Genomic DNA, 24,120 nt, shown 5'->3' on the forward strand with positions numbered 1-24,120 from the left:
GGGGAGGGTTTATGGGAGATTCCAGGTTCAAGTCCCAATGGGGACAAAAATTTACCTGTAAAAAAAAAAAATGGAGGTTTCTTAGACTCCATTGAGAGGGATTGGAAGAGTGGTAGTAATTTAAAACAGAATCATGGTAAAGCTCTTTTAGACATTTGGCATTCTGCCCGAATTCAGTACTTGAGTTGACTGTTTATGAGACTGTTGGATGATCACATTTTTCTAACATTTCTGGTGCCTGCTTTTTTGGCCCTAGGGTAGATTAGTACAATCCTGTAGGCAAACACTATTGTATGGATGACACTAAAGAAGATCTTTTTTCAGAACACCTTTTGTAGTGTATCTTCACAGAAACCTGTTATGTGATTTGGATCATTGATGTCATCCTTCGTAAATCATCAAAGGCCTACTGGATTTGAATCCCTCAGTCTGACTAAATAAGATGAGTTGAGACAGCCATTTTGGTTGTGCTTGCATACCTGCATTTGTGCGATGTTTATTCATGTCTATGCATAAATACATATATAAATTTATACATAGACACAAACACTCCCGATATATATCTGTGTATATGTACCTTGTGCATCATTTGCTTTATGATCCTGGTATTCACTTTAGAGGAAATATTGCATTGTTTTGGCAGGATGGATAATTCAAAGACATCAAATCAGACTAATGGTGTCTCAGAGCTTCCAGGTGGTGTGATAAATCATAAGCAAGCACAGGGAAGAACTGGCGTTAATTCATATTTCCGGAGGCATGAATTAGCCCTTACACACTCTTATTGGCAGGTTATATAATTGTCATTTATTTCTAGGAAAATTTAGCGGGAATGATTACTTTGTTCAGCACTAAACCACCTTCCTCTATTGTTCAGATAATACAGCTTGCCCCAAGTTCACAGCATGGCCAGTTTTTTGCTTGGGTTATTGTAGAAGGAGTGATGCTCAAGATTCCTATTACTGTTCCTAGAGTGTTTTACCTCAACTCTAAAGCTCTAATAACAGAGGAGTTTCCAGGAAGGCGTGTCAACAAGACTCTTCCGCATGGGCATCATAGCTATAACCTAATTGAGGTACCTACGGAGTTGGACTTAAAATTGTTATTGTAGTCTAAAATTAGTGGCTTCAAGTGGCAGGTTTTTGAGGTAATTTTCTGTTCTCTCCTTTTTTTGGTGCCTTTTATAGATTATAATTGATGAAGATCAATTTAGGGGAGAGAGCAGAAAACTTGCAGCTCACTTAGCAGATCCAGAAGTTGAGGTCAGCATATTTCACCCCATATTTACATTTATCGTTTGCATGACATTATTCAATGAAAATTTTCAAAGGATTCACATAGTTTTCTTGTCATTGGAATTAGGTTGTTCCATATTTTATGCTGTCATTGACAGTTCTATCGAATTAAGAAGTTGATTTAAGATTTATTAATTCACCACTATCTCCAATTCCCAGTTATTTAAACTGCTAATAGAACATGGACACCAATGACCTTGCCACAATTAGAGCTCCAAAAATCAATGATAGATGCTTCTTGATCAGAAGTCATGACTTAAAGATCCAGAAATTGATCTTTGAGCAACCTCTCCCCGCACTATACATCATCCCAATTTTGGTCCTCATTCCCTTTTCATTGAAATATAGTGAAGCTTTGGAATATATTCCATCCCTTCCTAATGGATGGCCATGATCACAACCAATTGGACCATTACCCTTCTTGTAGTACCAACTGATGCTTGAAGTTGGAGATGAAAATCGGTCTTGAAAAGCTTCCACTTTCTTATTACCAATCAATACCCTTTTAGATGACACCATATAGCCTAGGAAGACCAATTTGTTTGTGACAACATTCCTTTCCAATGAACATCATATAGCCTTGGAAAAGTTTTTTTTTATTGGGTGGGGGCAGCAAGGAGATTATGCTTGTTTAAAAGTAAATAGTTGTACAAAAGAGGAAGGATGAAAAAGCCTTCAAAAAATGATTTCAAAATGTACCAAATTGCAAAAGTGATAGGAGAGAAAGAAAAAGAAAAGAAAAAAAAAAAACTCGGATTGATCCATATAAACTTTGGTTTGGTCCATACATAAAAATTCTTTAAAAACCTGATTTTTATTTTATTTTTGCAAAAGCTAGCTTATTAAAAAATGTGAACTTTTGTGCCCTTGAGGCTTGGCTCAAGTAGCAAGGGATTGGGTGGGGTTGTGAGGAAGAAAAGAAAACAGAGATATGCACTTTTGTAAAAGCATTTTTTCATGAATTCTTATGTATAAAAATGTTTCAAAATGTCTTATTAATGTTATTGCTTGCGTCAAAGTGAAATGCTGAAAGTACGGTTGATGAAGAAATCTCCTTTCTCTCTAAGCTGATGAAAAGCCAGATTAGATGCTAGAGACAATTCAAAAAGCAAATAATAATTTGGATTGAATTTTAATTGCTATTTTGGATCCAAAATCCTTTATGTTAGCTACTCATAAAATCTATTTTATGTCCAATATTTCATCAAATTGTGGTATGTGAAACAGTATTTAAAGTTGTCATTGTTTATGGCTCTAATCAAAATCTTTCACCTCGTAGTCTTACTAATCTTTATTTTCATTTGTGATATCCATGTATTGAATTGTGTTATTGTTTAACTTGATTTGAATTCTTTGATCAGGGAATATATGAAACAAAGGTGCCATTGGAGTTTAATGCTGTCCTCCAGATTGGGTGTGTTTGCAAAGTGGATAAAACTGCTAAAAAACGTAACATCCAAGATGGCTGGAGTTTGAGTGAGTTGCACATGAAGACCACAACTGAATGCCCTTATCTGGAACAGTCCATCTCTTTCTTTTACTTGTACCATAGGTAAAATATGATACCATGTTTATAGACATGTAACTTCAGTTTTTGCTAGTGGTATAATGGTTGCTTCGATAATGCTAATAAATGGGACATGAATCTATCTTGGTTAACTCAAGATCAATCTAGCTCTTTTGAAGTAATTTGGATGTCTTATCTTTTTTGGTTGTTTTTCATTCAAAACATAAAAATGCTCAATTGTTAGGAAATTTGTCTTATGCACACCTCTTTCTCTAGATAATGGAATTCTCGTCATTCGATGTTTCTTGTACCAGCATGGGTCTGGGTGAATTTGCTTTAAAGTAACTTTCTCATTTAGTTCAGTGTACTAATCGTGACAAGGCTGGACCTTGGAATTATTATAATTCATTAAGAGAGGTTGTGGATATCCGTTCAACTTATGAGACAAGGGACTCTTTAATTTCTCAAAGGGAAGGCAGAGGAAAATCTTCAGTGGAGTATCAATGCCTGTTTTTGATTTTTTGTTTTGCATTGTATTTTTGGCCTGGCTCTGGGCCTAGTTGTACTTTCTTTTGGTCTTTAGCCTCTTCCAGCCTAAAGGGAGATCTCCTTTATATGTTTTCCTTTCACGATCTCAATAAAGGTTTTGTTATTCTTCATAAAGAAAAATGAGCTCATCTGATTCTTTGAGTTTCACATTAGTCGGTCTGAATTTTGCCAATGATAGATATTTGCTACATGTCTTGGATTTTCAGCATTTAATGCATTGTGTTTTATTATTTAGGCGGAGTATGCCTAGAATAAAGACACCTCTTAAATTGATAGTTTCCATGCCTATTTGATTTTTAAGGTGTTTTTTTTTTCTGTTCTTTTTAAAAATAATTTTCACAATGTGGTATGAGCAATTTGCTTTATTTTTCATTTTTGTTAAAAGCTTTAATGCCTTTTAGTCTTTATCTTGGCCTCAAGTTATGAACAGAAACCAAAGCATTCTAACCCATAATCTGTTTGTGGTTTTGCAAGCATGTTCATGCATCATATGTCCTTCACACATGTCTAGGAGTCATGAAAAGAATCTCAAATTTTGATATTGAGAAATTTGGTATTTGTTTCAGCATCTCTGAGGGACGAGCTATATACGTTGGATATTTTCCTGCATCTAGAACCATATCTGTTGTGGTGGTTAACCCTTTTCAAAACAAAGAATTATCACCATCTATTATCGAAAAACAATTCCGTGAAGCTTGTGAAGCATTGTCTATTGAACCTCCTCAGCCTAGAAATGGTATCAGTTTCAAGGTGAACTGGTTGTTTTTCTGCTTATAAGTTTTCATGACTATTTTTCTATTGGCAGTAACTTTTGTTTTAATTGTTTTGCCATTTGTATTGGTATTCAGGTGGACTACGTTGGATATGTTAAGGATGCTGAAAAATTCTTACAAAGAACAATAAATGACCACAGGTTTTGTTTCATGTCTATGCTCTGAATGACATGGTTTATCAAATTTTAAGTATGATTTTGTTTACTGTTTGCAGTAGGCTAGCTATTTTCGAGATTTCCTTCTGTTAAACTATCAATTTTAGCTTTTGGATTAACTCAAAACGTGCAGCATGGTGTTGAACGTTAGCTGCCTTGATATATATTTATTGGCCAATTATCGTAATAGGTTAAGCTTTGACATCATTGATAGTTTAACTTGGTGACATAACTTTGTTTCTTCTAGGTCATAGGTTACTTAGTTGTACACGGTCCCATTTTGAGCCCCATGTGCTAGCATAGGCTGTATGATAAGTGTTAAGTGTTCACCAACAAGATTTACATTGTTGGCCCATTAATCTGTTAAGTACAGTGGTAGTTTAATGGCCTAGATTTTCAGGAGCTCATGGCTCAAATCTTTCTGCCTGCTTATTCCTCCATTTGTTGAACCCACATAGAAGATGAGACTTTATGTGAGGCAAGGGCGAAAATATCGGGATATATCGTATAACGGAGAAGATGGATATGATATATAGGTAAAATATATCGATTGACGGAAATATCGGTAAATATCGACGATATATCGGTGATTTCAGATATATCAAGGATATAAGCCAAAAATCGGCCCTGGATTGGAAAAAATTATCGAAATTTCCAATATATCAAAGATATATTGGTGAAAAAAATGGTGATGTCTAATGCCCAAACTTTTTAATTTTGTTCAATAGGCCAATGTTGGATCAACCCAACTAGCCTATACATGATGACTTTTTAATCTTCTCTAATGGGCCAAAAGATGGATGAAGCCCAACGACTTAATAGATGTAAATTTTTAACTTTAGTATAGGCCAAAGGTAGACTAAGGCCTAACCCGCCCATCTATTGTGGCCAAGTGTCGTATAAGGCAGCACCTTATGCTTTTATTTGCACAAAATGAAAAAATCCCATACAAGATAAGGACTTGAACTCAGGTGCTTAGGTTTAAAACAAATGGATTATGTCATTAAGCCAAACTTATTTTATGATATATATGTGCTTAGAATTGTTTATATATATGATTATTATACGTATATTTTTTATATGTTATAATGTATTTTATAAATTAATTAAAATAAAATTATTATAAATAAGTTAATTTTAATTATCTTATAATCTATTTTGTCTCCTAATTAAATATAAGACAAATATAAAATCGTAAATAAAATTATCAATATTTTTTAATAAAAATATTTTATCTCAAAATATCCACCGATATTTTAAAATATTTTGTGTCAAAATGTACCAATATTTTTAAATAAAAATCATAAATACATTTGAATCACATAATTTGCACATTTACAATAATTTAGTTTTAAATTAATGATTTAATTTTGATATTCAAGTGTAATAATAGTCTATTGAGAATAAATTAACTTAGTACACTTTTAAACTAGTATAACATTGAATTTAAATTAGTACATTTTTACAATTAATTAGTATATTTTCAATAGATGTAAGTAAATTAACTTAGCATAGTAGTACATTTGAATCACATAATTAGTACATTTGCAATAATTTAGCTTCATAATGAGTGTACACTTACAAAATTCACATTTCTTATCAATCGGCACGATATAATTAAATTTAATATTGCAAATTATATCATACATATATTAATTTCTTCAAAAAAAAAAACAACTTTAAAATGTTTATTATACTTCTAATTTCATTTGTAAGAGTTTTTTCTTATATTTCCATGAGTTTTGATCAATTTTTGGCCCACTAATATTTTGTATCAAAATATCTGTTGATATGTATCCGATATATCTATAAAATCCAAGTATCAATATATCTGTGATTATTGATATTTTCATCCTTAATGTGAGGAAGGGTGTTAAGGTTCAATCCAAGTGTTAAACTGAATTTGTAGTCTTTATTGATTAATTATTTAACAACTTGAGCTTTTTGGTTAATTGATAGTTTAACACTAACAATCCTATGGCATTTAGAAGAAGATAATTATTTGGGTGCTTGACATTCGATAAATGTGTTGCCATATCAGAATATTCTGTGCTATTTTGTGTGCAAAAGTTATCATTAGCTTTTCATTTACCATTATCGAAGAAAAAAAATTATGATTATCAGAAATAGCGGTGCCCTAATGAATTGTCTGAAAGTATTGTTGATACATATAACAATTTCTGGTGCTAGATAAACTTCTTCATAAGTTGTGTTAATCAATATCTGGAAGGAAATTCTGTCCTAGTATGTTTACAAATATATAAATTTTTTCCTTCATATCATACAAATTTGCCAAATATTTTTACAAATATATGCGTCCTTAAGTTTTTTATATTATAATGTAGCTTGTGACTGTTTTTTTTTTTTTTTTTTTAAATTTTAAATTAAAAGATGAATCAATTTTTGAAAACCAGAGAATATACATCACATTTCTTCGAGAAAAGGTAAAGTTTGAAATATAAGCTAATGTAAAAGAAAAAAAAAAAGGGAAAACCAAAAATAACAGAGTTACAAGAGAAAGTAATGGAGTGAAGTTCAAGAAATACAACTGATTTTTTTAGGGTTTGCATGTGTGTTTCATGCATGGAGAAAATAGGCTCAAATGTAAGTTGAAATTGAAAGGTTACTTTTCTTTTTGATAGGATGAAATTGAATGGTAACTTCATTAGAATTGATGCAGACAAAATAATTATTGCTATCTGTTGACTTGGTAGAGTATAAAAGAGAAGGAAAGGACAAGAGGTAAACAAATAAATAGTTTAGAATCTGGAATGTACTAAGGCTTTACCAATTAACTACCTTCATGTCCTTGTGGAGAAATTGGGCTCAAATTTGAGTTGGAATTAAATGGTGTATTTTCTTTTTGGTAGGATGAAGTTGAATGAAAAATTCATTGTAATTTATGTGGGCAAAATGGCTCTTACTGTTGTTTAGATTTTTTTTTATGTGATGAAATGAGTAGGAAGAAAACATGAGCGTTAAACAAGTACATAGTTGAGATGTGGAAAGTGCTAAGACTTTACCAATTAGCCAACCTCAGTTCCTTATATGATCTAACATCACTGATAGTCTTTTCACTACCATGCACATATCGTATATAGGCAGTTTTTGAGTCTAGAAGTGTAGCATTTGTAGTATTAGTTAGATAAAGGGACAAGGAAAAAGATGGATATTTGATGCTTTAATAATTAATATTTCAAGGTGGCTCAAATTTTTAATTAATACAATTATTTAAAACTTTGATCATTTGGTGACCTTGCATGAAATATATATTTTAGTGAAAGTCAAATCTTACTAAATGGTGGTTTTGTAGGGTCCTTAGGATTTGGTTTTTTTATTCCATATAAAGAAGGGAGACATCATGCCTTAGTTATTTGCATTTTAATATGGATGCACATTGTCTCAACTTGGCATGGTATTTGTGGGTAATAAAGATGTGTCCATCATTTGCCTCTGTTAATTGTGAAAATTTGTTCAATCCCCCAGTTGCTGCATCATCTTTGGATATCTTGTTAGAGGCTTTTCAACTTCCTGATTCTCTTTTCTTTTTTTTTTTCAACTTCTAGCTCAGAAGAATATTAGTTTCATTTTTGCTCTCTTTTTTTGGGTTGTATTGAACTTCATTTTTGTTTTTCTATGCCTGATTCAATTGCCTCATAAATATGTTTATTGACAGGCATCAACATCATGGACCTGAAGTTGCTGTTATCGAATGCCCAAATGTTCATTTGTTGAAGTCAGGTATACGGGCTTTAGACGATCTCCCATGTGTCAACATTCCTTCAAATGCTCGTGATTCTCATTATCAGGTAGTATAATTTGTATAAATCTGAAACAATAACTGTGTCACATGCACATGTTGCTTTGTGGTTCATCTGGTCCAAATTATATTGATGCTTAATTCTCCTTTTCAATTCAGGCTCTTGGATGGCAAATTGTGGCTGCAAAAATTGGAATGCAACGCTGTGCAGCGGCAACTCAGTGGTTGAATGAGAGAATTTCTCTTGCAAGATATGCCCATGTAATTATTTTATTTCCATAGCAACAGTTTTGTCTTAATGTATATGCTAATAAGGAAATAACACTTCTATTGAAGCAGGTACCGCTGGGGAATTTCGAGCCTGATTGGCTTATATTTACAGCAGATCTCTTCTTTTCAAGAGCTTTACGTGACCAGCAACAGGTATTCTCCACCACTTTCTTATGATCTCATTTCTAAAATCAAGGATTTGGTTAAAGGAAAAGCAACCTTTTTTTTTTGTTTGGATTCAAACTGCTGGTAGAAGGACCCAAATTGTGTCTGTAAGATTGGAATTGGGCTTTGATTTTGTCTTTGTCTCAGCCTTCTTACCCTTTTGTTCTATTCTCTGAATCTCTGATGTGGCATTTGCAGCTGCCGATGTGGCACTTAAGGCTTGCTCCCAAGGCTTGGTGCCATATCAATCTCAGTTAGTGTGGCTGTTAAATCATGAAAATTCTGAGGGATTTCCTGGGGTTGGGCATGAGAAGTCTTATAGGGATGCCTCTATTAGGTGGGAGATGGTTTGTGGGGATAATGTAGAGAAGGGGGAGCGTGTTGGGTCCGAGTAGGGTGCCTTAAGGTATTAGCTCTTGTGGATTAATGGTTGTGAAAGTATTCTATGGTGTTGGAGTCATGTGGATCATCTCCTTCAAGGGTTTTGGAAGGTTCAAGCAAGGTAGGCTGCATAGGTCATGAGTCTCCCTTACGTCCCTTTGGATGTATGAGGCCAAAATGCTCGGTGGAGTTCCTGTGAGCTGAATAGTGAGAGATTGGGTGGTGATTCATTCTACAAGGAAGCAAGAAGTGCATATTCTATGTCAATGGGATTCTCCTTCTGAGGGGACTCTCAAGCTCAGTTTTGATGGTTGCACTTTGGAAAACTATACTGGATACTTGTTGAAGGGTTTATTTGAGATTGTGTAGGGAACATAATAAATTGTCTTTCAAACCCAGTTGGCATCATTTGGCAATTAAGGTGGAGATTCTAGCATTATTGGAAGGCGTTGTAGGGGCCATTGAATTTGGACCTACCAATCATTCATAAAGGGAATTCATTGGCAGTTATATCTTAGGCTGCCCTGAGGAGTGGAGATCCTTGATGTTATGATCACCTAATTAATGAGATAAGCATATAGAGAAGTTTTCACGGGTGGACTCTCTGGATTGGGACCCAAAGAAGCAAATTGGGAAGCTGAGAGAATGGCCTAGTAGGAGACTATTTCGTCAGCTGATGTCACAGGGGACTTCCAACCTGGAACATTCCTAGGGGCTTCAGTTGTTTGGTTTTGCCTTTCATTTAATGTTGTTTGTTTCTCCTTTTGCTTCAAAGGTCTCTCATCTTTCTACTGCATTCCCTAGTCCTTAATAAAAATTTTATTTCTTATGAAAATACTTTTACAGAAATATAGCTGTTTAAGGTCCTGCCTGGGTTATAGGCATTTGATAATTTTAAGCTTCAAACCTTTTGCATGATTTCTAGGTTTTGTTCCAACTTCTCCCATGTCATTGAAATTTTGATTCTCACAGGTGCTTTGGATATCTGATAATGGAATTCCAGATCTAGGAGGCCTTAATGAAGAAGATACATGTTTTGCTGATGAGGTTAGTGTGAGGAACATACACACACACACACACACACACACAATCTCTCTGGTTATTTGTGCTTTTTCTTTGTCTTCATGACTTCCATTTTGGTTTATAAGAGTGGATATCGATTGTGCTGAACTATGCTATTTTTCTTAATAATCTGTTGCATTTACTTCTAGACACCTAGTAAGCCTGTACTTCTGGTTCTTTTGTAACTTTTTCCTGTGAACTTACCAGTGATTTCTCTGAAAATAGGTCCATCAACCTGTTCTTACTTATCCTGGTGCTTATAGAAAAGTTTCTGTGGAGCTAAAGGTCCAGAAAGTGGAAACTTGTATTGTTTTTTTTTTTCCTATCTGACATATCGTGCAAAAATCCATGTTAAACTTGTTTTTTTTTTTTTTTTCCCTTTTTGCAGATTCATCACCTTGCTGTAAATGCTCTTCTGAAAAGTAACCAAGTAAATGAAATGGAAGGAGGTGCTTTATTTGGATTTGAACAGGACATGAATATGGGAGCACATGGTTTCAATGAACAGTGTGGCTTTGATGAGGCAACCTTATGTGCGCCTACATTTCGTGTCCTAAAACAATTGATCCAAAGGTGCCTAGCAGATGCAGTTTCATCTGGAAATGTATTTGCTGATGCAATACTGCAACATCTATATCGATGGCTATACAGGTCACAGCATCTTAACTTGTTACATATGCCTTTTGATCTTGACTCATTTAATGATGGTTTTTCTTGTGTACAGTAGCTCTTGACTTACAGATACTTGCTTTCACATTTATATTGCAGCCCACAATCAAAACTTCATGACCCAGCTCTTCACCGCATTCTTCACAAGGTAAAAGCTTTTTCAAGCACATACTTTCAGGTTTCTTAAACATGAAAAATTAGTTCCATTATGCGAATAGAATTGGTAGGATTAGATATACCTCTCCTCTCTCTGTGGTACTCCACCCCTTGCTTTTTTATGGTCCAAAGATGAAATTGTAATGATGGTTCTATTCACCAATGTTTGTAACAATAGCTTGTTCATTGGCAGAGTTAATATATTATGTGTCATATATATTTACTTTGTTTTGAAGGATTTCTTTTAATTTCCTGATTCAGATGTATATTCCTCTTTCCATTGCCAAATTTTTTTGAGTGATATCATAACTATTGGTTTCTTGTGTCCATATTGGCATATATGGATCATTTGATACTTTTAACCAATATCATCGAGTATTATAAATATAATACAGTGGAGAGTTTAAACACAATGAGATGGAGAAAGATCTGTACCATCCTCTTTTCCTCCATTCTCTCATTTCTTTCCCTCTTTTCTTCCTTTGTTTTCCCCACTTGGTGGATCTACATGGTTTAACTACTTCGTTCATGGGGCTTTGAAGAAGCAAAATTGTTATAAATATGTTTACTAAAAGATGCTATAATAAGATCTATCATGTCATTTAAGTGGCTCTCTCATAATTGGCCGATATCTAAAAGCCTGGCTGCATAGGTGATATAATTAGTTTTTTATTATCTATCGTGTTTTCCTACTTGATTAAGATATGATTTCTTTTGATTGCTGTAAATATTGACAGGTCATGCAAAAGGTGTTTGCATTGTTGTTAGCTGAATTTCGAAAATTGGGTGCCACAATTGTATTTGCTAACTTCTCAAAGGTTATTATAGACACCGGAAAATCAGACTTGTCTGCAGCCAAAGCATACTGTGATAGTTTACTCAAAACTCTGCAAACTAGGTTGGTTTTCAGCATTGAGTCGCTGTTTAAATGGATTCTTTATTTTTCCTACCTTCTCTAATTCTCACCTTTGCTGTTTTCAGAGACTTATTTGAGTGGATTGAGATTGAGCCATTGCACTTCTGGCATTCCTTGCTTTTTATGGATCAGGTTTGTTTGTTATGATTTCTATTGTTAATTAACTTTGCACCAAACAATATTCTTATAGCCTTTTGTGTGCTTGTCTGTCTTTGTGTGTCTCTTTACCACACACACACAAAAAGGCAAAACAATACAAACAAAACAAAAAAGGAAAAAAAGAATGAAAGAATGACCTTTGAAATGTTTCCTGTATTAGATTATTGGGATCTTTGTTGGATTACTGAGTTTAACAGACTGCTTTTGAGCTTTGGGCCATCCTACCAGCTTCATCTTCCCCAACACACACAAAATCAACCCCCCTATAAAAACAAAAAGAAAAGAACACATGCATTTGAACACATACAAAAAGTGAATAAATAAATAAACAGCCTGAAACTTAACAAGAAGCTGGTAAAAGCTATGTTACATTGGTTTGGGTAAATGTGTTGGGTGCAGGTATGTGTCCATGTGTTTGATCCTCCACATCTCAAATTTTAGAATATGGAGACTTGACTAAGAAAAAAAAGATCTTGAATGGTATTTGGATATGATATAATAAAGGAAAAAAATCAGTTGAAAGTCAATTAGAAGCAAAGAATTAACATGTCCTTGAAAAAAAAATAATACTCTTTCTTTTCTCTTTTATCCTTATTTTTGGAAGAGAAAAAATTTCAAAACAGTACATGTCTGAAGCAAATAAGAGCATATGAAATGGGTCCCCACTCCCACACCCTTGTCATATTGTCTAGACACTGGTACATTGGGTGAAGTTGAAGGGTCTGGATATCATAGAGCAAAGAATAATTGAATTGAATAAAAATTTCTCAAAATGCCACATTCATAATTTTAGAGCAGCCACAAATTTTTATTAAAGGAAACAAATGAAGAAGCAACTAGTTAAAACAAGAAATGTATGAAGAAAAAAGTGCAATCCATAGAAAAGGTCTAACTTTACGTCTCAGTTTTGAGGCCAAGAGATTCAAAATTTTGTTGTGTGATAAAAAATGTGTAAGCCATAGAAAACGTCAAGAGGCAATTTTTTGTAAATATTTTACGCATTGGCACTCAACAAATTTCTATATTTTCAATGATCATTTCTTTATTAGTCTTAGGTGTCTTTCACTATTTTGTGATAAAAAATGAAAAAAAAAAAAAAAATGATGCCAAACAATTTGGATGACCTTGGAGAGCAATATAGCCATCAAGTGTATCTGATGGCATGGGGCATGTATCAAATGAAAATGCTATTACTTGTTAGTCTTCAAGATGTTTGGTATTTCTCCTTGGCCATCATTGGTCCTTCTTATGCATATTGATGAAACTGTTGTTTTTTTTTTTTTGCTTTTCTATTCTAGTACAACTATGGTGGGGTCCAGGCCAGATCCCATGGTGGATCATTAATAGGTAGTTCAGATCCAACTAGTGAAAGCATAGAAGATGAATCTCAAGTGGATATTGTATCAAGCTGGAACATTGCTGAACAATTGCCAAAGACAATTCAAGTAAGTTACTCCATTCTTTTTTGTTTGAAGATGGAGATACTGATGGAATATCATCTATAATTTAGTGTACTAAGTTGAGCAACTAACAACAACCATAGATGACAACTCATGAATCATATTGTGAACTGTTTACTCATCCTTCCCTAACACACACACACACAATCACATTCATTTGCACATATTTTAGACACATTTAGATTGTCGAACAACATATAACCAATGTTGTGAAATATATTAAAGGTAAAAAGGACAAGTACAAACATTTGTCATTACATATGCAAACATTTAGCACTAGAGTTTTGTTAAATCAACTTTAAATACGAGATGTTTAGTGTACAGGTTAATCATAGAATGCAGCGTACTATTATACCAGAAGTCTTCAATTCACTTAAACATGTATCCAATAGGTCCATTTTGAATGATGGAAACATGTGGGGAGGAGCGGAATCAGATTAAGGACGTTGTAGTGGAAATTCTAAATCTTGCTAAAGAGGGAAAATGACTCAGAAAAACTCAAAACTCAGGGAAAAAATACATAATAAAAAGGCTAAAAGATGTTATTTGAATCCTAAAAATTCTTAGAAGAGCCCCTAAAAAAAAGGTCTCCCCCCCCTCCACACACACAAAAAAGACCACACCTTTATTGAGTTATTGGGTCACCTTTCCAGTCAAACCTGCTAACTAGCTCAGGGTTGTACTATGTATGTAACCTTATGAGACTTTATATGATGCGTATCTGTACCTTACTAGTTTGACGACCTAGGTGGCAAAGTTATTATAGGAATTTACATGTTATGTTTAGGTTCTCCTCGTGTCCTAAGGTTTTATCATCATGGGGCTGCTTTTGCAGGATCATTTTGTTTTGATAGTTTCTGAATTTATGTATACCCCATGGAAATATGCACGAGAGCAAGCAGCAAATAGAGCATCTGCAAGGAATGGTGACTCATGTACTCCATCAATCACTGCTGCAGCTGCTGAGGTTTTTGAATCACACATTACTGAATATCTCAAAGAGCAGGTATGAATGAGGATACAAGTTGCAAATGCTTGTTGGCATCTTGATTCCATCTTCTATTCTACATAAGATTTTTATGATTTTGTATATGTGCTACAGATCAGCTCTTATTTTGCGGACAAGCTTCTTAGAATTGTTCGTGATACGGTTCTTCATATGAAAGGAATGAACAGATCTGAGAATGACCAGCATACTGGGGATGCTGCACTTGAGTTCATTAAGCATGTTTGTGCTGTTCTAGCTCTTGACCAAAATGTTCAGCATGATATTCTGGTAAAAACTTGTTTTAAATATTTGGCCATCATTACACATCTACCAAATTTGGTACCCGTCTATGCTTTAGCTGATAGGATATTATGATATGCATATGACACTAATGCAGTTCACTGCAAGTTTTATTACATGCAAAGATATTCACTAATTTGAGGTTTAATTGAGTGGTTCATGCTGTAATCACCTTTTTCCTTTTCTTCCTTGACCTTCTTCTCCTTCCCCTTATACATATTTTCCTGTACTCCATTTTTTCTTGGATAAACCAGAGTGGTGTACAGCTGACTGATAATTTTCTTTTTAAATTTATAGTTCTTGTTTTGTTTCTCTTGCTTCTTTTGCTTTAATCTTGAAGTTCCTTATTTAGATTCATTTCTCTGTTCTTGTGTACCATCATTTTACAGGTAATGAGGAAGAATCTGTTAAAATATGTGCATGTGAGGGAGTTTGCTCCAGAGGCAGAGTTTTGTGATCCCTGCCAGTCTTTCATCTTACCAAATGTTATTTGCAGGTAAAAAGGAAAAAAAGACGTTGACAATAAAATTCTGTAACATATTTGATGAAATAGATGAACTGATATTATTAGATACAAGTATGAGTCCTAAGAAATCTCCGCAATAGTTTTAGTAGAACTCTCTTACATGGTTGAGAGAGTTCAGGTGAATATTGCTGCTTTCTTTTTTAATAATTTGATGATTGGATGAAATTTTTTAGTGCATGAATAGCTTGAGTTTCTAGAGGTGCATGGCCATAATTAATCTCTCTCTAAGCAAACAGAAGATTATCATCCCTTGTTTTTCTGCTTTGTGAAGAATTTGTAAGTATGGCATTTTCATCATCAATTCAAATTAATTGAACTTTTTGAATTTTATTTAATTATTTTTCTTGCTTTTAATCGTAACAATAATAAGAATTAATTTTTTCACTGATTCCTAAGAGAATCTGTTTGTCCTTGCTAATTTGAAACAAGTCTAGCTCTGTTTTGTACTGGTTTGTGGAATTGGCCTGTTACATGTAATTTACATTCTTAATGGTTCCTCAAATTTGCTTTTATTTACACATGTTGCATGGTTACCTTCTATCTTAATTTAGCTTTGGATAAATCATGGCTTCTACATGATTTCCATATTAGCTTCATTCAGCTCTTTCCATATTGTTGGAACCGGGGGTTGTAATTATTACTTGATCTTTCTCAGTGAAATAACTAGAGCATCTGTGCCTGACCTCTGTTATGTGAAATATGGGAATGATAATTGTTCTTTGAATTTAACCTCATTCATGATCACTTCATCCTTTGCTTGATATATCCAGACTCAATAGTACTTGAGTTTTGCCCCTTTTTTCTTCTCTCTTCTAAGCTGGGCCAAAATAGGAACTAGTTCAATACTTCAAAAGTTCAAGCAGTTTTTTTTTTTTACTTATTTATTTGTCTTCTCAATTCAAGTTCAAACAAGTTGCTAATTTCCAATTATTGTTTTAACAGCTATTGCAATGACTGTAGAGACCTGGACTTATGCCGTGATTCAGCTTTATTGGCTCAGGAGTGGCGTTGTGCTGTGCCACAGTGTGGGCAGCCTTATGACCGTGAGGTAATGGAGAATGCTCTTCTTCAAATTGTACGACAGAGAGAACGTCTCTACCATGTGCAGGACTTGGTGTGCCTCAAGTGCAATCAGGTGAAAGCAGCACATTTGGCTGAGCAATGTTCATGTGCCGGCTCATTCAGGTGCAAGGAAGACGTGTCTGAATTCCAAAGCAAAATGCAGGTTTTCTTGAAAATAGCCATGCTTCAGAAATTTCAACTTCTCCAGGAATGCACCTCCTGGATTTTGGAGATCAGATAATTTTCCTTCATCTCCTTTTTAGTTAGCCTATATGACTAACCAAGCATAGTATTTCATTAGAAGATGCTTAAGCTGAAATGCAGCAACGATGAATATAGTTCAGAAAGGCGATCAAAGCTTGAGAGTTTTGTTCAGAAAAATAAAAGAACAAATGCTTTGGTGGACATGAGTGTAGAGTATGTCCCATTTATCCTATCAATTTTTGCTAGTAATTCATTTATTTGTTCAAAGTGCGGAAGTGTAAGCAATTTGTTGTAAAAAATGTACATGTGTATATACAAATCCTGATGAGAAAATTGCAATGCAGCATGTGGTAAGACTATAAATGATGAGTTGAGTGCTGGATCCTTTAATTTTACTGTCATAAGAACTACTCATGGAGATGCTTAGACTTCGCGGGCCTGCAAGGAAATATGCAGGTGAAACAACTCGATGCTTCATAGTTGCCATTCAAGTAGTGCCTCTGCTCACCACATGCTTTAAACCATATTTTTAAGCACTTTTCCTCTCAACTTTTGCATTAATTATGAATAAAAAGTTGTTATTTTGCATTTTCTACTTTTATTACTATTATTATTATTATTTTGAGAAATTTCTTACTACTCTTTGAGGAATCTGGTTAGTTGGGACTTTTCACGAGTGGGTTAAGGTTTGGTTAAAGAGCCATTTCAGACCGGGTATCTGATGGGAGCCACTTGGATCAGAAGGATGGCTCCTCGACGCCAGCCCACAATCTGATAGTGCTAGTTAATGCCCAGTAAGGGTAAAAAAACTTTTGGATACATCTTGTTTTTGGTTTTTTAAAATAGATAAAATAAGTAATTTTTATATAAGATATAAAAACTTTGTCAAAGGTTTTGCTACCTCAAAATTTAAAATTTTGGAAAATGATTTTTAAAGATATAGAGATAGTTTGTCATGTAGAAATAAGGAATAAAAATGAATATTTTGTATTTGAATTTCTTGTGTTTGGATGTTAATAGAAATGTAAGATTGGAGTGATAATTTGGTTTTATTTCAATGTTAAGTAAAAATGGAAATGAAAATGAAAAAAATAAATAAATTATATGGTTTAAAATAATGCAATTTGGGTTGAAAAGCATTTTGGCTACGCACACCAATGCAATTTGTCTTTGATATTATTGCCTTGATTGATTCAGGAGCAGCTGAAAATTGCCTTCAAGAAAGTCTGGTTCCTATTCCTTTATGCGAAGAGACTAGTGAGTCTCTATTTGGAGCCAATGGCCAAAGACTTGCCATTAAGTATAAGTTAACAGATGTTCATATCCGTAACCATGACATCTGTATTAAGCAAACCTTTATCCTTGTTAAGAACCTTAAGGAAAAAGCCCTTCTAGGAATACCCTTCTTAAGCTCTATTTATCCCTTGTGGGTAGATAACCAAGGTATAAGAACTAAGCTTTTTGATAAGGAAATTCTTTTTGAATTTGCTAATCCAACTGGATGTATCACCCCTCTTAACCAAGGAATTAACCTTGTTGGGTTAAATGTCCCAAGTAAGATAATAGGCAACCAGTTCATGCATAATGATATTTTAAGCATTCCTTTATGCATTTCAACATTTCAAACTGATTTTTTTGAATCAAGGAATTTTAAAAGTTGTTTTCACATCTGAGAAAACTATTAAGTATATAGCTTTCAAGTATAATTTAATTCACTGGTATATTATTTTAAAATCTAAGTTTCAAAATTACTTTATTAAAGGAGATTATTTCAACCCTAATCAGCTATCTCGTGAATTTTGCAGGGTTCATGAGATCATGGCCCCTAAAAAGAATACCCAAGCTTCTAGCTCTCAAAAATCCCAATCCAGTCAAGCTAACCAATCTCCTTCTACCCATAAAATGCTTTGGAGTCAACAAGTTGAAGAGGAAGAAGCACAACTTTTGGCAAAGCTTCATTCTTCTAAACCTATGCATGAATCCAGCCATATGCCTAACAAAATGTTAACCTTATACTATGATCCTTCTGATCATTCCAAACCTATTAAGGCTACACAATATCCAGCTATCTCAGGGTCTCAGACCTTTAAGCAGGTTACTATGACTAATCCCTCTCAAAAGGAATTAGCAACAAGCTCTTCTTTTTCAAGCAAACAAATTGTGGTGGCTACCAACCCCACACCTCTTTCAACAAAATCAAGATATTGGCAAAATGATTTAAATCAATCTCTTTTAGTTATTGAAAGAGAATTTTTCTCTGAAAACCCCAGAGAGATTGCTGCAAAAGCATTTCAAGAAAAATTTCATTATCCCTCTGGTGATATTTTAAAAACAAGAGAGTTTTATGAAGCAGTCCTTGTGGAAACTGGTTCTGTTAAGATTAAGCATCACGCTGATAAATTCAGCAATATAGGCTTGGCATTCTCCACCTGCCATATCTATAAGATCCTTACAGTCAAGCAATGGGGTGGAAATCCTAATCTTTCAAGGGAATTTTCTGAACCATCTAAGCCAAGGTTTTTTAATTATTGGGATTATCAAAGAGCATGGTTTAATGCTTTTCTGATCCAGAATAGGGACTTCCATCATTCATGGATGTTCTATTTTCCATCTAAGAATCAGCTTTCCTCTTTCCCATTTTGGTTCTACAGTTGGTGGACTTATTATGGTCCAAATATTAAGATTCTTCCTAAGCCCATTCTGGATGGCTTTGAGCTATTCAGAAGTTCTTTTAATATTCCCAGAGAACTTTCAGCTTTTCCCCCTTTACTATTCTTTTTCAGCAATTTTGGCCTGGCTTGGATAGTCCAGTGGGACTATATTATTATTACAGACGAATCAGCAGCCTTTCCATCCCTGGGAAGGACTTTTAAAACTAAATGGTGGGATGCATTGAAAAATGATGCATCTACTGATGCAGTCAAGCAGTATTTCCTCAAGAACCCCTCACAAGTCTCAGCCAGTGATGATATGTCTCAGTTTCTCCTCAAAAAGCAGCAGTTACAAGCCATGCTCGCAGCAGCTAAGACCCCTCAAGAGTTTCAGAAAATCCTTGATGAAGGAAGCTCAAGCTTTTCCCAAGAAAATTCTTATGCAGAGTCTGACGATTCAACAAGCTACCTTCCAGACAATGGTGATGACTGTGAAGGAATCCTTCCTCCCATAAGAAGATCTAAGTAATTATCAGCCTTTTGTCTTCCATCAAGAGTATTTTACAAGCTTTGCAGTATCTGTTCCAAAAGCAGCAAGCATGTGTCTTCACAGTATAAAGCAGCTTGCCAGATGTCTTCTCAGCCGAAGAAGGTTGTTTCAGAGGATTTCGGTATAAAAGTGAATCTTACTATTCACTGTTCACTATTCACTATTCAAGCACGGGTCTACTATTCATGGTTACTGTTCAAGATTCCTTTTTTGCCTATTTAAGGAGGCTCGGGCCTCATTTGTAAGCACGCTTCATTTTACGTTTTCATTTTTCTCTCCTAAGCTGAAGCTCTCCCTTCTCTCTTCTTTCTCTCTCTCCCTTCTCTCTTCTCTCTCTCTCATCATGTAACCTCTTCAAGCTTCTTCAAGCTTTCAAGCTTTCTTCCCTTATCCATTGTAAGATATTTCTCCTTATGTATAATATAAGTATGTTTTGATTACCTCCTATATGGATGGTTTTTAATTAAGTTTTATTTTTCATTTTATTTTTCATTTTATTTTATGTTCTGATACCGCCGATATGGTCGGTTTTAATTAAGCTTTATTTTTAAGTTTATGTTTTTATTTTGTACCGCCTACATGGTCGGTTTTAAGCTTATGATGAACTAACAAGTTTTTTGGTTCTTTTTCTTTAAATTTCTTTGTTGGATATCTTCTGTATTTTCTAACCCTCTTCTTTGTTTTGAATCACTGGCGTAATTCATTTGTTCATTTGCATATGACCTTGTCCTGGGTGTCTATGGTATCAGAGCCCTCGTCCTGACGTGCCAAATTCAGGCGTGACATCTTTGGGAACTCTCACTCATGACCATTGGTGTGCGTAGCCAAAATGGAGCGAAGTGAGGCTCTCCGCCCAAAGGTGACGGTAACACCCATGACGGGGTTTACCTGGGACTCTGATAGGTACCTAGACATGCTTCTGGGAGCATGGGTGTCTATGGTATCAGAGCCATGCGGGAGGGAAGTTGGGTCCTTGTTTAGGGTGTTCTTGGCCTATCCTAGGATAGGTAGCAGTGTGCCTGGGAGCGCGAGCCCTGCCGGTTGAGCCGTTGTTAGCCGTGGATAGGCGTTTGTTAGGCTGTAAGAGGGTTGGGGTGACGTCTCATAAGGTTTGTCAATCTGCTATTAGGCTCTAGATCAAAAACCCTAAAATGAGTTCAATTTTCCGAACCATGTCTAGGAGATCCAGTGATTCTCAAGATACTGTTGTAAACAGTGAAGAGATCAATTATCCTAAGATTCAAAATGATTTAGATGATTGGAAATTACCCAAGGTGTCTAATCAAGAAATTTATAAGAAAGGAACCTTTAAGTTCTTCACAGATTATACCATTAAGACCTCTGAAATGACAGTCAGTTTAGAACAAGACGACCAAGTCATAAGACTTCTAGATAACAGATCCGTTGAAAAGCATAAGAAAGATGGCTATAATTTCATACACTTTGGTATGATTCAAGTAGCAGCTAAGCCTTTGACAAGATTAGGTTTAAACACCGCCATTGTCATGTGTTTAAGGGATAATAGGCATCTCGAATATCGAGATTCTATTATAGGCGCAGTCCAAGCTGGACTGAATGATGGCCCAGTTTATTTCCAGTGTTATCCTAACTTCACAGTTAGATTAAGAGATGCAGACATCTTAGATTCAGTTGTCCTGCATATTAAGACTCATGGCTTTAAGATCAAACCAGGAAACAATCCTGTTTCTATCATAACCAGGTTTGCCTATAAGAGCATGAACACAAGCGTTGGATCTGGGGCTCTTTGCACCAGTCCTAAAGGTGAGTCCACCTACTTTCACTCTGATATGCTAGATAAGTCGGATTTCATCATCCCCAAGAAGATCTTGTGGAAAGATGTTGATTTCCCTGAAAATTGGCATTTTGCTAATGCTGTTCCAGCCATAGCACAGCGTTCTGAAAGTATTGAACAAATAGTTCAATATCCAGATGGAGGAGGAGAACTGGTCTTCTCCAAATCTTTTAGACATTCCAGCAGCCCTAGAGTTTCTGTTTATGAACCCTCTAGAGCTTCAAGCTCTTCCATCCCAGTTAGAACCACTAGGGAAGAAGGAGGATCCAGCTCAGGAAACCCTAAGAACGTTAAGCTTACAGGTGTCAGAAGTTACACCAATGTGGCTAGACCATTTTACAGTGAAGAAAATGAGTCTACTCAGGAATCCTAACAGGATGAGTCCCCTGTTATGTCTCCTACCTATTCCCAGATGATTAACACTATAAGCCTAAGTGAAGAAGAGCTTGTTGCTAATTCCTTTTGAGAGGGATTAGTCATAGTAACCTGCTTAAAGGTCTGAGACCCTGAGATAGCTGGATATTGTGTAGCCTTAATAGGTTTGGAATGATCAGAAGGATCATAGTATAAGGTTAACATTTTGTTAGGCATATGGCTGGATTCATGCATAGGTTTAGAAGAATGAAGCTTTGCCAAAAGTTGTGCTTCTTCCTCTTCAACTTGTTGACTCCAAAGCATTTTATGGGTAGAAGGAGATTGGTTAGCTTGACTGGATTGAGATTTTTGAGAGCTAGAAGCTTGGTTATTCTTTTTAGGGGCCATGATCTCATGAACCCTGCAAAATTCACGAGATAGCTGATTAGGGTTGAAATAATCTCCTTTAATAAAGTAATTTTGAAACTTAGATTTTAAAATAATATACCAGTGAATTAAATTATACTTGAAAGCTATATACTTAATAGTTTTCTCAGATGTGAAAACAACTTTTAAAATTCCTTGATTCAAAAAAATCAGTTTGAAATGTTGAAATGCATAAAGGAATGCTTAAAATATCATTATGCATGAACTGGTTGCCTATTATCTTACTTGGGACATTTAACCCAACAAGGTTAATTCCTTGGTTAAGAGGGGTGATACATCCAGTTGGATTAGCAAATTCAAAAAGAATTTCCTTATCAAAAAGCTTAGTTCTTATACCTTGGTTATGAACAAATGAATTACGCCAGTGATTCAAAACAAAGAAGAGGGTTAGAAAATACAGAAGATATCCAACAAAGAAATTTAAAGAAAAAGAACCAAAAAACTTGTTAGTTCATAATAAGCTTAAAACCGACCATGTAGGCGGTACAAAATAAAAAACATAAACTTAAAAATAAAGCTTAATTAAAACCGACCATATAGGCAGTATCAGAACATAAAATAAAATGAAAAATAAAATGAAAAATAAAACTTAATTAAAAACCATCCATATAGGAGGTAATCAAAACATACTTATATTATACATAAGGAGAAATATCTTACAATGGATAAAGGAAGAAAGCTTGAAGAAGCTTGAAGAGGTTACATGATGAGAGAGAGAGAAGAGAGAAGGGAGAGAGAGAAAGAAGAGAGAAGGGAGAGCTTCAGCTTAGGAGAGAAAAATGAAAACGTAAAATGAAGCGTAAAATGAAGCGTAAAATGAAGCGTGCTTACAAATGAGGTCCGATCCTCCTTAAATAGGCAAAAAAGGAATAGTAACCGACCATGAACAGTAACCATGAATAGTAGACCCGTGCTTGAATAGTGAATAGTGAACAGTAAAGGGAACTGTAGCAATATTGACTTTTGACCCGGAAGCTTGCTTTCGGTTGGAATGACTGCTTGGTTGGATAATATTCTTACTGACAAGCCATCATGGGTAATCCTTACGATGATCTTCAAGAAGCTTGATATCTTCAGTAATGGGCTTGGTTGGAAAAGGGTGTAATTTCTTGCCACAGAAAATCTGATGACAAGAATCTGCAGCAATGAGATGTCCCATATTTCTTGGAAAAGCCTCAAAATCCTTGCAAATAATTCTGGCTCTCCAGTGTTTGATTTGCTTAATAATAGGTTCACCACAAATATTAGAAAATAGCAGAGGATAAGACAGCTGAGTAGGTCTCCTATTCTGATGGTTAAGAGAAACAATGTGCTGAGCTGGAATAAGCTTGCCACTAGAAACCCACTCAGGAGCTTTGCTGATGATGATGGCGTTTGCGAACTTCTTATTCATCTTAAATCCCTGGGTTAAGCCAAGAGTGATTTTTCTTCCAAACTGGGAAACTTGATTGGGATCAGAACAAATGATTTGATGGACCAAACCATAATCCAGAAGCATTTCTGGAGTTAATAATAAATCTTCATCCTTGAATTTGATGCTGATTGGTGAGTAGTATTGCAAGTCCAAGCAAACACGACTGATTGTGAAATTTCTGTTACAGTTGCAAACCATCTCCTTGATGCCTTTTTGGTACTGTAAAGGTTCTCTAATCATTCTGCAAATTTTTGAATCATCAACTTCCTTATCAGTAACCAAGCTTAAACCTGGGACCTTAAGACCAATATTGGTAGAAAGATAGAGATGAAGATCTTGGAGGTATGAAGAGATGAAGGTCTGTTTTTCTTCTGCTGAGGACTTAGCCTTTTCCAAAATTAGGAGACGTAGATCTGGCCGAAGAGAGTATAGATTCTTTGTCTTAAGATAATACATTCTTAACATTCGGTAACCCAACTCTTCCTCACTCAATTTATCATTCACCAGTGGGGTAGAATGCTTATTCTCACCATT

The 24,120-nt window shown here is 35.0% G+C and overlaps 1 protein-coding gene across 2 annotated transcripts in view; it reads left to right on the plus strand.

Annotated features, from left to right (window-relative positions):
- LOC100241432 (DNA polymerase epsilon catalytic subunit A) overlaps nt 1-16,914 on the plus strand; it is an 86,833-nt gene extending 69,919 nt beyond the window's left edge. The window contains exons 30-50 of one of the 2 annotated variants that reach the window (XR_786089.3): nt 644-791; nt 878-1,075; nt 1,188-1,262; nt 2,657-2,847; nt 3,918-4,101; nt 4,200-4,264; nt 7,956-8,088; nt 8,199-8,300; nt 8,379-8,462; nt 9,828-9,902; nt 10,143-10,202; nt 10,306-10,568; nt 10,686-10,734; nt 11,480-11,640; nt 11,724-11,790; nt 13,116-13,262; nt 14,113-14,283; nt 14,380-14,553; nt 14,955-15,061; nt 16,034-16,570; nt 16,702-16,914. Coding sequence is in view for 1 of the 2 variants with exons in the window: in XM_002269884.5 (XP_002269920.2) it covers nt 644-791; nt 878-1,075; nt 1,188-1,262; nt 2,657-2,847; nt 3,918-4,101; nt 4,200-4,264; nt 7,956-8,088; nt 8,199-8,300; nt 8,379-8,462; nt 9,828-9,902; nt 10,143-10,202; nt 10,306-10,568; nt 10,686-10,734; nt 11,480-11,640; nt 11,724-11,790; nt 13,116-13,262; nt 14,113-14,283; nt 14,380-14,553; nt 14,955-15,061; nt 16,034-16,394 (2,815 nt within the window). In the remaining variant the exon portion in view is untranslated. Of the gene's footprint in view, nt 1-643; nt 792-877; nt 1,076-1,187; nt 1,263-2,656; nt 2,848-3,917; nt 4,102-4,199; nt 4,265-7,955; nt 8,089-8,198; nt 8,301-8,378; nt 8,463-9,827; nt 9,903-10,142; nt 10,203-10,305; nt 10,569-10,685; nt 10,735-11,479; nt 11,641-11,723; nt 11,791-13,115; nt 13,263-14,112; nt 14,284-14,379; nt 14,554-14,954; nt 15,062-16,033 lie in introns of both variants that reach the window. The other variant, XM_002269884.5, reaches the window with a different exon arrangement.
- Nucleotides 16,915-24,120: the final 7,206 nt, after the last annotated feature.

Source organism: Vitis vinifera, chromosome 6 (assembly GCF_030704535.1).
Source record: "Vitis vinifera cultivar Pinot Noir 40024 chromosome 6, ASM3070453v1".
NCBI lineage: Eukaryota > Viridiplantae > Streptophyta > Magnoliopsida > Vitales > Vitaceae > Vitis > Vitis vinifera.